We start from the raw sequence: 14,048 nt of genomic DNA on the forward strand, positions 1-14,048 counted from the left end.
CGACGTCATAAAAACCAAACCCCGCAATTTGAGGGTAAACACCCGGTACTACACCATTATGTGACATATAATAAAGAGATTCCACATAGTCACACATTTGCTTCACAAAAAATCCCACGGAAGCTGGATATGTCCATACCGCGTACGCTTAAAAATAAAGTTGATAAGGAACATAGTTTTACTATCCGTCGAAAGTTGAGTGAGTTCTACAGATTGAATGGTAAGTAAATGGTTAGGGGAACTTTAACCTATTTTCCACCACTTTTATTTTGTTATAACATATGTACACTTTTAGATTACATGTACCTCAAATAATTTCAGCAATAAAAAGTTTGGGAATTGATAAGGAACATAATTTTATTATCTGTTGAAAATTGACTGGATTTTTCAGCGTACGCAGTATGGAAATGGTTAGGGTAACTTTAACCTATTTTCCACCACTTTTATTTTGTTATAACATATGTCCACTTTAAGGTTACATGTACCTCTACTAATTTCAGCAATAAAAAGTTGGGGAATTGATAAGGAACATTATTTTATTATCCGTCGAAAGTTGAGTGAGTTCTACAGATTGAATGGTAAGTAAATGGTTAGGGGAACTTTAACCTATTTTCTACCACTTTTATTTTGTTATAACATATGTACACTTTTAAATTACACGTACCTCAACTAATTTCAGCAATAAAAAGTTTGGGAATTGATAAGGAACATTATTATATTATCCGTCGAAAGTTGACTGGATTTTTCAGCGTACGCGGTATTGAAATGATTAGGTGAACTTTAACCTATTTTCCACCACTTTTATTTTGTTATAACATATGTCCACTTTAAGGTTACATGTACCTCTACTAATTTCAGCAAAAAAAAGTTTGGGAATTGATAAGGAACATAATTTTATTATCCGTCGAATGTTGACTGGATTTTTAAGCGTACGCGGTATTGAAATGATTAGGGTAACTTTAACCTATTTTCCACCACTTTTATTTTGTTATAACATATGTACACTTTTAAATTACACGTACCTCAACTAATTTCAGCAATAAAAAGTTTGGGAATTGATAAGGAACATAATTTTATTATCCGTCGAAAGTTGACTGGATTTTTCAGCGTACGCGGTATGGAATTGGATAGGGTAACTTTAACCTATTTTCCACCACTTTTATTTTGTTATAACATATGTACACTTTTAGATTACATGTACCTCAAATAGTTTCAGCAATAAAAAGTTTAGGAATTAATAAGGAACATAGTTTTATTATCCGTCGAAAGTTGAGTGAGTTCTACAGATTGAATGGTAAGTAAATGGTTAGGGGAACTTTAACCTATTTTCCACCACTTTTATTTTGTTATAACATATGTACACTTTTAGATTACATGTACCTCAAATAATTTCAGCAATAAAAAGTTTGGGAATTGATAAGGAAAATTATTTTTTTATCCGTCGAAAGTTGACTGGATTTTTCAGCGTACGCGGTTTGGAAATGGTTAGGGTAACTTTAACCTATTTTCCACCACTTTTATTTTGTTATAACATATGTACACTTTTAGGTTACATGAACCTATACTAATTTCAGCAATAAAAAGTTTGGGAATCGATAAGGAACATAATTTTATTATCTGTCGAAATTTGACTGGATTTTTCAGCGTACGCAGTATGGAAATGGTTAGGGTAACTTTAACCTATTTTCCACCACTTTTATTTTGTTATAACATATGTCCACTTTAAGGTTACATGTACCTCTACTAATTTCAGCAATAAAAAGTTGGGGAATTGATAAGGAACATTATTTTATTATCCGTCGAAAGTTGAGTGAGTTCTACAGATTGAATGGTAAGTAAATGGTTAGGGGAACTTTAACCTATTTTCCACCACTTTTATTTTGTTATAACATATGTACACTTTTAGATTACATGTACCTTAAATAATTTCAGCAATAAAAGTTTGGGAATTGATAAGGAACATAATTTTATTATCCGTCGAAAGTTGTCTGTACGCTAAGCGCCAATTCGTTAGCTGGACTTCTAGCTCAAAATAACTAACATTTTATTTAGGCCTATATATTTTTTTTATTTGTTATGCATTCAAGTATTTCCCCATTTAACCCATTTAAACCCATTTAAATCGTTAATATGTGCTGGAAAACGCTACATTATGTGTTATATTGTTAAAAAAAGGTTTTAAAATTTTTAATAAATTTGAGGTCTATTTCCGTTTTATTAGACTGTACAGAGAATGGGTGGTGGGGGTATGGAATTCTCCGCCCGCCGTTAGCTGGCGATAGCTGTCTTCACGATCGTCATAAAATATCGTATATATGGTAGACCTGACTGAAGGGAGCAGCTGATGCCATTCCCACAATGCAACATTCTCCTCAATTATAAGCTATGTCCCAAAATCAGAATTATAAGGTATAACTCAAAATCAGGATTATAAGCTATAGAACAGAATCGGAATTATAAGCTGCGCCACTATTTGACCATTATACGTTGTGAAACTGAAAATGTGTCATACTTTATAACGTTTTAGAGAAATTGTGGCATAGCTTATAATTTTTCGTGAAAGTGTTGCATAGCTTATAACTGATTATAAGCTATGCCACATTTTCAACATTATAAGCTATGGAACAAATTCACGATTATAAGCTATGACATTATAAGCTATGAGACCCCACGAACGATTGCATATGTATAGAAATATGTATCAATTCGTGCGTGCTTCATAATCATTTTAACCTACAGTTTTAAGTGAAGACAACATTTGTGTGGATATAAATAATAGGGTAATTAGTTTGGCTACACATTGTTTATAGTGAAGGGGAGTAAAAACACAGAGATGTCATTTTAGGCCTTTTCGGAGGCCTGCATTTACATTTCAAGTTTAAAACCTCTGGGATGGTCATTAGCTTTTTCTCAAATAGGGCGTTACAGTTCCAGCTAGTGATAATCCAGAAATCAACCCTTACAGTTTCGAATTCTACCATTTTGGCTCATTCAGTAACTGCATAAGAGGACTTCATGTGATGGTGATTATATAAGCGAAAACACAAAGTATATGGCATTCTCTCAAAGCTGAGATCTTCGGAACTACTAAAACATAACTTACAAGCCACAAGCCAACTATCTTAATATACTCAGTAAGATAATTGTTTTTTTTTTACAATATCAAATATATAGATTGACATGAATGTAATTGCCACAGAAAGTTCCCACGCTCTGCCCTGCTAGCCTTACTTCCTTCACCATTTCCTACGTCATAGACCTGTTTCCATCCCTTCTCATAGCATTTAAGTATTACAGATACTGAGATACATCTATCTAACTGCCCAAAAGGTCCTCCCACTCTGCCCAAGTAGCAAAAATCGTTGGCAAATCGTTGGCCCAACGTTTCTGTCGATCGTTGGCCAACGGTATGTTTTGGCACTCAGTCTTACGGTTGGCCAACCAACCAATTTTTGCGGAAGGGCCAACCATCCCATATTGGGCATAAACATAAAAAACACAAAATAATAAAGATTTTGTAAGCAAAGCATAATTATGAGTTGAGTAAATTGATTAAATAGTTGATAAAAACTTATTTTGAAAGTAAAATGAAATAAAAATTTTTTGGCCAGGACGGGTCTCGAACCCGGTACCTTCGACATGTGAGCCTCACGCCTTACCTCTGACCTAACTGTGCTTGTTGATTTAGAGTGTTTTCAAGTGGTGAAGAGTAGCCGACAGGTGCAATGGTCACAATTAATACTTAAAATATTTTTTATGCTACAGTATAATAATGATTCTGTTTAGGCCTCAAGTAGCTGAATTGTTTTTCTGGTAGTTGGAGAGGATACTAGTATTTGAATATAGATTATTTAATTACCATTAGAATAGTAGGCTACTGTTATAATTGATTGTTATATAATTAATTAATCTTTTCTCTATAACTATTAAACACTTGCTTAAATAAGTTAAAGAATATTTAAAAAAAAATTATACCGGTAATAATTATTATATGTTAAGCAGGTGTTCCCCACTGTATCTAGTATCACAACATCATCTGAATACATTCATTATTGATCCAAATTTTTACAATATTTGTCTTATATTCTGCTGCCATAACATTTATGTACTTTTAAATAAATCAATTTGTTCAAATTCGTTTTAGAATGTTTTATACTTAAACCCAACGAATACCCAACGAAGGCCCAACGATTCTTTCCTCTGTAGGGCCAACGAATACCAGTTTCTTCTTGGCAGTTAAAATTTCTGCCAACCATTTCCCAACCGTGCCGACCATTTCCCAACGTTGGGCCAACGATGTGTGCTACTTGGGTGCACTGCCAGCCTTTACTAATTCCTTCACCCCTTCCTACGTCGTGGGGCCTGTTACCTTCGCTTCTCATAGCATTTTAGGATTAAAGATATCCTATGTCGTGGGCATGCTTCCATTCCTTCTCATAGCATTTCAGCATTGCAGATACATTAATCTAACAACTAAAAACGGTTTCCAGTTCCCACACCCCACACTGCTCATCTTACTACTTCCTTCACCACTTCCTACGTCTCGGACCTGTTTTCCTTCCTTCCCATAGCATTTTAGGATTGTAGATCCCTTAATCTAATCGTCATAAACAGTTCCCACACTCCGGACAGCTTGCCTTGACTACTTCCTTCACCACTTCCTACTTCTCGGACATGTTTTCCTCCTTTCCCGTAGCATTTTAGGATTGCAGATCCCTTTATCTAATCGTCATAAACAGTTCCCACATTCCAGACGGCTCGCCTTGACAACTTCCTTCACCACTTACTACGTCACGGACCTGTTTCCCTACCTTTCCTTAGCATTATTGGATTGCAGATACCTTAATCTAATCGTCATAAACAGTTCCCACACTCCAGACAGCTCGCCTTGACTACTTTCTTCGGGTCGCCGGAAGACTGCCCCCCGGAAAACTACCCCCCCAAGCAGGTTCCTACGTCATATTGACGTCAGAGACCGGGGGGCAGTTTTCCAGTCACGGACACTCAAATTTAGTTGTCAAACAGTTCTAATCTAACCTAACCTAACCAACCAAACTTGTTGTAACATTTGGAAAATCTGTTTTATATTCACCACATGCCTTTTCTATTATCCAACGGAATTACTCGAATTAAAATTATAAAATTACATAGCATGGTTTGTCTAGGGGGGGTAGTATTCCAGTCGCGGACACGGCTTCCATATTGGTTAGTTAGGAGATTTTGTGACGTCACGTTTCACCTGGGGGGGTAGTTTTCCGGGGGATAGTATTCCGCATCCCCCTTTCTTCACCACTTCCTACGTCACGGACCTGTTACCCTCCCTTTTCTAAGCATCATTGGATGGCAGATACCTTAATATATTGGTCATAAACAGATCATACACTCCGTACAGCTCCCCTTGACTACTTCCTTCACCACTTTCTACGTCTTGGACCTGTTTTCCTCCCTTCCCATAGCATAGTATATGATGATTGCAGATCCCTTAATCTAATCGTCATAAACAATTCCCACACTCCAGACGGCTCGCCTTGACAACTTCCTTCACCACTTCCTACGTCAAGGACCTGTTTCCCTCCCTTTCCTTAGCATTATTGAATTGCAGATACCTTAACCTAATCGTCATAAACAGTCCCCACACTCCAGACAGCTCGCCTTTACTACTTCCTTCACCGTTTCCTACGTCACGACCTGTTTCCCTCCCTTTCCTAAGCATCATTGGATTGCAGATACCTTAATATAATTGTCATAAACAGTTCCCACACTCCAGACAGCTCGCCTTGACTACTCCCTTCACCACTTCCTACGTCACTGACCTCTTTCCCTCTTTCCTAAGCACCATTGGATTGCAGATACCTTAATATATTGGTCATAAACAGATCCCACACTCTGGACAGCTCGCCTTGACTACTTCCATCCCTACTTCCTACGTCGTGGGCCTGATTTCCTCCCTTCCCATAGCATTTTAGGATTGCAGATACCTTTATCTAATCGTCATAAACAGTTTCCACACTCCAGACTGCTTTCCTTTACTACTTCCTTCACCACTTCTTATGTCATGGACCTCAAGTCAGTGTCGTCATTTAATTATATTTATGATCCATACCGTTTCTGTTCTAATATCTGTGGAATAATGCTATCAGCTATTTCTTTATGCACTGTTTTCAAAGTTAACAGTGATCATGTCTTTGTTTATGTGTCAAATACTGCTTCCATAAGGATTACATTGAAACTTTGAGACCCAGTGGGGCGGATTCCTGAGAGAATATTTTAACGCCATATAGATGTTGGCACTCACCGATATGGTTTTTATCACCATAAGATTTGAAAACGATTGATTTAGCCGTCTAGGAGGAGTTTGCGTATTACGAAATGCATAAGAGTCGACGTATAAGAGCTTCGCTCGCTTCGCTCGCTCCGCTCAATTAAAAGTTCACTTCTGTGTAAAAATAGGTTATGTTTCTTCACCAATTTATTTGTTTTATATGAAAAAGTTTATATATGGCCATATAAAATTTTTTGTATCTGGTTATATTTGGTTTTGGACCAAGTATAACCAGATATGATCATATATGGAATCCCCCATATATGAAAATCTTTAAATAAAAAAAAATAATAAAAAAATAAAAATTAAACATATTTTTACATCAAATGGTATAAACTATGCATTAAAACCATGATAAAATTTTTTTATACGAAAATTTCAAAACAAAATTTTCTATCAGCCATTTAGGATTCGAACCCGGGACTCCAGCGTGGGAGTCGGCCCCTTTAGCCACTACATCACAACCGCTTCATGTCAGTTCACTCAACAAAACCCATTACGAATAAGAGAAGCTGTATGTGGTCTCGTAAAACAAGATTTTCTTAGACATTTTACGTCATTTGAAGAATGTTATCATTAAAATAGCCTAACTACGTGACATTGATATTTGCGGCTGTTTAATAGCAAAGGTACAATTAATTAATTATTAATATAATATTCTCCTTATTTAGGACACTACACTTACAATTTTAAAATTATACGTCAGTTTAAAGATTTTGTTGCGTTATAATAAAATTGTACAATAGATGTATGTACAGGATTTTGTCATCTGGGTTCAAATCTGGACACTTTATTACTTTACTACTAATTACTTTAAAGGAGAAATGCCTATATTATCTGCCCCCTTACTGTACCACATTTCAACTCAATCAGTTCAGTAGTTTGTGCTTGCGAGAGCAACAAAAATATTATATATATTATAAGAAGTGTTTGGGATTCCAGTTACAAAACCCAAATGTGGCAACAATTCCTTATAATAATTCCAGTTATTGTCAAAAACTCATTTATACATGAGCATAAATGGAAAATTATTATTCCTTATATGAGTAATTTAATTCCATACCTGGGAGTCATATATGGCCATATATAGACAATAATTCCATATTGGAGGATATTTATGGCCATATATGGACAATCATTTCATATATAGAAAACATGTATGGCCATATATGGCCAATAATTCCATATATAGACTACATATATGACCATATATGGACACCCCCATATATGGATACAACCACATCTGGCCATATCTGCTTCCATATATGGCCATAAAAAACCATATATGGCTTTATAAAAACATACATGGAATTTTGATATGGCCATATGGCCAGAAATTACTTTTTTATAGGGGGTAACTGTAGGAAAAGTATAATGTGCAACTCGAGTTCAAAGTACAATAATTGCTCACTTTTCTCACTAGTTGCACAAATAACTATATAACCAACCTCAGATTCGGAGATATATAAATTGTAGGGAATTTATTGCAGTTTCAGATGGTGATGGAAACGATCCACCACCAAAATATATTTTGAACTCTCTTCTTTTAAATACTATATTTCCCGCTACATAATAGTCGCTCAATACTATTTTACATATATGAAAATGGATCCTCAGAATCTCCATCTTTCTAAAAGTATAATATAAGTCTCAGCTTGAACTGTACTCTCCATTAATAGTTACGGCAGCAGGAACAATGACCGCGACGCGTTTTGCGCCTTTGTTTGTGTTATGTTTATTGGATCTGAGGATTGTATAGCTGTTAAGTTATGTACCGCAATAGTTTCATTATACAGAAGTACTATTTACCTATTGTGTACTACTCTCAAAAGTTGTCAATTAAAAAATTAGTGGTTCTAAACAACAACAAAAACCATTATACTCCTGATTATACTTATCGTAAATTTAAAAAATATAATTTTTAGTAACTTTTTGTCAATTTCCGTGAAACTACTAGATAATCTATTTGTAGAATGCGTTTTTCTGCACAGTTTGACATGTCTAACGTATTCATATGACTTTTGGTTCTCGAGATATAAGCTATTTTGTGCGCGGCGGCCCCCCAACTTCGCCCCTCCCCCCCATGTTATTAACCACCTAGAAATGCGACAACATCGATTTTCTTCATCTACTAGGTACCCATAGCAACAATCAAAAGTCAAATTTCGTTACACTTTTATGCATGCTCAAACCCCCTCAGCGCCTGGACTAAAGTTTATGGATCATAACAGTTGCTATAGCTCACAATAAGTAATTCCATTAGTTTTAATTGAGCATATAAAAGATTCTTTACTCGACAGAAATCAGGAATTTAGATCAGCACAATCTGTCGGTGGCTCACATCAACTACGATGATTTTGGTTAAATAACTGGCTACAAATTTTACATGGGGATGGAATATGTCTAGAGGTCATATTAACTAGGGGGTTAACTAGTTAACACAGCTTTTGTGAATTTATAATACCCCCGCCGCAGCAAACCAGCCGACTAAGCGAATTTCCATTTGTCTGAATTGATTTTCAGTTAAATATATTTTAATAACATTAGGTTTAACGAGTACCTAGGTTTGCTGCTACAAGGAAACTAATAAAGTGTGTTTTTGAGTAAAATATTGATAGCTTAGTACAAAATAAATAAATTTGCCAAGTTTAATCAAAATATATCCATAAACAAGCAAAGCACAACATTTGACAATATTCTCCATAAGAATAACATGGGAATTTTAAATTTACAATTTTTAAAATTTTCTCCGTTACTAATAATCGAACAAAAATACTTTTATATACTAAATTATTTGTTTTTTAAGCTCTTTATAAAGGTCTAAAGAGAAATCGGGAAATTTTGTGTTTTGAGGGTCAAAAGTGAGAAAAACCTATTTTTACCCCATAAAACCCCCCGTAAAGCCCCGTTCCCATGGTCCGATCGTGCTGGTCCGTGAACTCATTCAAGTTTATCCTGCTTTACACCTTCAAACCAAATTTCATCAACATCGGACAAAAATTACTCAAGTTATCGCGTTCACGGACGTATATATATATATATATACATATATAAAAATTTGAACGAATGGTGTTTTTGGCCTCTGGGGACATCAAAATGAAAAAGTAAATCGGTCCCGGGTCTAGGTCTTACCGTGCCACCTACGGTAATAGCTACTTCCCTATAGGGAAATTCGCTAAAAGCATCCACTCCGTTGTTAGTGCATGTGAGTAAAGCTCTATGTCGTGTTCAAGGATAAACTTGAATGAGTTCACGAACCAGCACGATCGGACCATGGGAACGGGGCTTTACGGGGGGTTTTATGGGGTAAAAATAGGTTTTTCTCACTTTTGACCGCTTGGTTTATCAAACTGAGATTGATCGACAGCTAATCTGACAATACTATCGTGTACCGGTAGCATTAGCATTAGCATTTTGGAGTAAATAGTTGACAACTCCTATTTTTTATATGATCAACAATGACGAGTCTAAGGTGCGTTGCACACACACACCGATTTTGGACGACCGATTTTTTACCGACCGTCCAAATTCCAATAGTGAACCACAGTCGGGAACGGGACCTAGCACACCCACGCCGACCGCTGATCGGCGCCGGTAAAATGCCGATGCGCAGCCGAGCCGGCCACTGCCACTGCATACCGCCCACGAATTCTAAGAATAGTAATCGTGATACCACCGGTGCCGGGGATGTGCCGGCGACGCAGTGGCGTACGTAACTAAACACAAGCTTGCACATGCACAGATTGTTTACCGATCGTATCGTATCGGCAGTTCTCGCTACACCATCCTCCATTTCAGGCGACTGCTCTTCTGACATTTTTAATAAGTTTTGGTAATGCGTGTTTATATCGTTTTAAATGGGTGACTTTATAGATATGGATGCTATTGACATTCTGAAATAGTTGAAAATATTACTTCTAACAAGCCAGTTATTCAAAAAAGTGTGTGGAATGATCCCGTTTTTTCTCTGCTTTGATTAATTGGGTGAATCCAGAATATACGTTTAATCCTACGGCGTTTAATACGTCGCTACAATAACCACATAGCAACAACTCTTTTAGGAACAAGTATTCAATAATCTCGTCTCGTCCTCGACACAAAAACAAAGACTGATCGTTTCGCCGATAAAATCGGGTATGTGTGCAAGCACCATGAACCGATAAAATATCGACCGACTTATTACTGACCGTCTAAAATCAGTGTGTATGCAAATAGCCTAATCTATAAGTATGTAAATTAACTGAACTCGATTTATACTCCCTAGCAAAAAATGGATCACTGTTAATTCATTTTATTATAAGAGGGGGGAGTAATAAATAAATTAAAATGCTAGTGAGTAACTGAGTCAGATTTTATTTGATGTGCTTAGTTATTATCACCCCCTTGTCGTACAATCGCAAAGTAACATGGTAACATTAAACAACACACATTTTTTGTACATGTGTTTGGATAATCTCTTTATTTTTCATGGAGTTTTTTTTAAGTAGTATGTGCTTTGCAACTTGGAGGCCTTTGGAAACGGGTAATTATAAAAACAGCTGACTGGATTACGACTGACGTGTCTTTATTCTTCTCCTAATCGTCTGCTGAGTGCTGGTCTGCTTACAGAAATTGTTGACAACCTGGCACGCTTGCCGTCTGTTGTTATTGTATTCGTGGAATCTTGTTGTTTTTGTGTGTTAAAAATGCTGTAGTTGCAAGTTTTGTATTGTGTGTGTATTGTGCTTTAGCAAACGCAACAGGACTCTTGGTATAAAATGGATAAGCATTTTAAATTGTTCTTTTATGCAGGAGGAATATTTGTGTGTTACTTTTACTATGGCATTATCCAAGAACGTATTACAAGAGGTGTTTACGGTTCGACCCCAGAAACGCAAGAAAAATTCAAATGTGTGTTAGCTTTGGTGTTCGTTCAATGCATAACCAACTGGCTATATGCACATTTTCTTCTTAGAACATTTATGAAGCAAGGTGAGAATCTAACCTCAAGTTTCTACCTGTGCTCTTCAGCACTAACCTATCTTCTTGCAATGGTCTGCAGTAATATGGCCTTACAATGGGTAAGCTACCCAACTCAGGTTATAGGGAAATCTGGAAAACCCATACCAGTAATGATATTAGGAGTACTTCTAGGAAGAAAGTCGTATCCTATTCAGAAATACTTTTTTGTACTGCTTGTTGTTATCGGAGTTGCTCTCTTCATGTATAAGGATGGACATTCTTCTGCCAATTCGTCTGGTTCTATAGGAATAGGTGAAATGTTGCTTATACTGTCCTTAACAATGGACGGAATAACCGGAGCTATTCAAGAAAGAATGAGAGCGGAATATAAAACTAAATCTCTTCATATGATGTCTAGCATAAACAAATGGTCAATCCTCGGACTTGGAATTGCTATTGCATATACTGGTGAGATTTTTGATTTTGTTAGCTTTGTAGAGAGGCACCCGAGTATTATTTGGGAACTGATTTCCTTCTCAATTGCAAGTGCACAAGGACAGCTTTTTATATTTTTGATGGTGGAACATTTTGGACCTCTACCTTGCTCAATTGTTACTACAACCAGGAAGTTCTTCACAGTCTTCGGTTCTATATTGTTCTTTGGAAACTCCATGTCAAACAGGCAATGGATAGCAACTTTTATTGTATTTACTGGACTTTTACTTGACAGTTTATATGGAAAGAAAGCACCTGCAAAAGTTGAAAAGTAATTGAGTTGAGGTAAGATTAAAGAAACGTTCAATATGCTGGCACAAGATATATCTATATAATTTTAATGTCTTAATATTTTTGTGTTTTAAGCACAAAACCTCTGTGATAATTGTAGGCTATTATTGTAAAGTTATTCAAACTTAATAAAGTAAGCTATAGGCCTACGGTGATTTCTTATGTATTTTTTTCTCAATAGGCTGATTAAAAATCTCAAACCCAGGCTGCATTTATTTATTTATTTATGTAAAATAAATAGAACCTACAAAATAGTACAAGAATTGCTAAGCACAAATAAGTAAAATATTTAGCCTATTTCTCAGAAGTTAGCCTTTAATTTATGCTTGGATGTCTTTATTTTTGTACCCAACTTAAGTTATTGGTTTTTTGTTGACCCATTATTCTTTTATGTTTAGTACAAATTGTTTTGTATTTTACATTTTTTTGTAGGCCTAACATCTGAGTGACAAATTGTTGCAATCATTGTTTGATATTAGAGTGAAAATTTAAAAACGTACGTTTTCAGGAAAAGCACTTTGCAAAATTTTTTCCCCTGTTTTCAAAACTTTTATTATTATTTTTATTTCACTAACATTTGAAGTTTCATAAAATGTCCATGGTAACGCAATATCTTTGGTATTTTTTAAAAAAAAGAGCATCTTTAGTGGAAAAACACAAAATCCTGTCACGACCATATAACAGACTTTTAAATGAATATTAAAAATAGTTAATATTATTTTTATAGCTATGTTTTGCTATAAACTAATTTACTTTTATGACCATTATACAATAAAAAGGTCACTGAGCTTTTGGTATATTTGGTCTTTCTAGAAAAAAATAACAAAAACTCAAAAACTTGAAAAAAGCCAATAAAATCTTTTTAAGTTTGTATAACTCCGAAAAAACTTACCTGAGACCCGAAAAATCGTTATGTTTGTATAGAGGTGTGCTTCTTTTGTGTATAAAACATTGAAATATGACGATATTTTAATTTTTGAAATTTTTATGATAGAAATCATAAACGTGATGGTCAGGGACAAGCGGTACGGTCGTGAATTTTCTGAAATAATCTAAATCTTTCCTAGCAATACTTCAATTATACTGTTAGTTATAATAAAAATAAGTGTTTCAATTGACCAAAATTGTTCAAATTACAATTATATTAAAGTTATTGTCACGACCAAACACACTATAATCCATAAGGCTGGATTGGTCGTGAAAAAAACCGCGATGGTCGTGAAACTTTGGTCGTGAAATTACGTGTTATTTGGCTCTGTTCTGGCGGTAGCCCTGCACCTCATGTTCGAGGATACAAAGTGGACTTCTAGGTTAATCTAGCAATTGAAATATCTTATAAACAAAAATTAACACCATGTCTACTTCATCGAATGACTACGTACGGTCATGGACACACCAAAATTACAAAAAACACAATCTTTCCTTTATTAGTCTTGTAATTCCTCCTTTCAACTCGAAACGACCGGCACTACAATCCTGACGTACACCCCGAACTAGTCTCTAAAACCAACTGACTCCATCGACGCCAGGCTTGCCACTGTCGTGCTCCAAAGTTGAAAATTTTTCCCAAATGGTCGTGACGCCAAATCGAGGGCAAAAAAAAACATGATGTGTTTTGGTCAACAACTTTGTAATCGTTTATTAAAACATGCAATTCTTCGTTTAATTTGTGTAAATATAACATTATTATTATAAAACGTGTTATTATTCAAAATACCTCTTCAACTTATCACAATTTCCTTATCCGTATGTATCAAATGTTATATTCAATGAATAAGGTTTTTAATACTGTAGTTAAACTATTATATCCTACCATTATAATCAGAAAGTACAATTGTCATAATACAGAGCTACAAAATGAAAAAGTAGATGTTGTAGTCTATGTTTATAAATTAAACCTGTTGATTGACAAAAAATGATTTAAAATGTGACACTGCCATAGAGAAAACAATTTAATCAATTTTCAATGTCCGGCAATCAGCTATTTATTTTCTCTTAC

General features: G+C 35.4%; 1 protein-coding gene across 1 annotated transcript; it reads left to right on the forward strand.

The window, feature by feature from the left end:
- The first annotated feature begins 10,930 nt into the window (after nt 1-10,930).
- On the forward strand, nt 10,931-13,746 carry LOC128992736 (solute carrier family 35 member B1). The gene has a single exon (XM_054416466.1). The coding sequence runs from the start codon at nt 11,080-11,082 to the stop codon at nt 12,031-12,033; it is 954 nt and encodes a 317-aa protein (XP_054272441.1). The 5' UTR covers nt 10,931-11,079; the 3' UTR covers nt 12,034-13,746.
- The last annotated feature ends 302 nt before the right edge of the window (nt 13,747-14,048 follow it).

The sequence above is a fragment of the Macrosteles quadrilineatus genome, unplaced genomic scaffold (genome assembly GCF_028750875.1).
Source record: "Macrosteles quadrilineatus isolate MER2022 unplaced genomic scaffold, UCM_ALF_1.0 Scaffold_4__1_contigs__length_99947679, whole genome shotgun sequence".
Classification (NCBI taxonomy): Eukaryota; Metazoa; Arthropoda; class Insecta; order Hemiptera; family Cicadellidae; genus Macrosteles; species Macrosteles quadrilineatus.

What these genes read in the sequence shown, in the direction of transcription:
- LOC128992736 (XM_054416466.1), top strand. Translation starts at nt 11,080, where the DNA reads ATGGATAAGCATTTTAAATTGTTCTTTTATGCAGGAGGAATATTTGTG.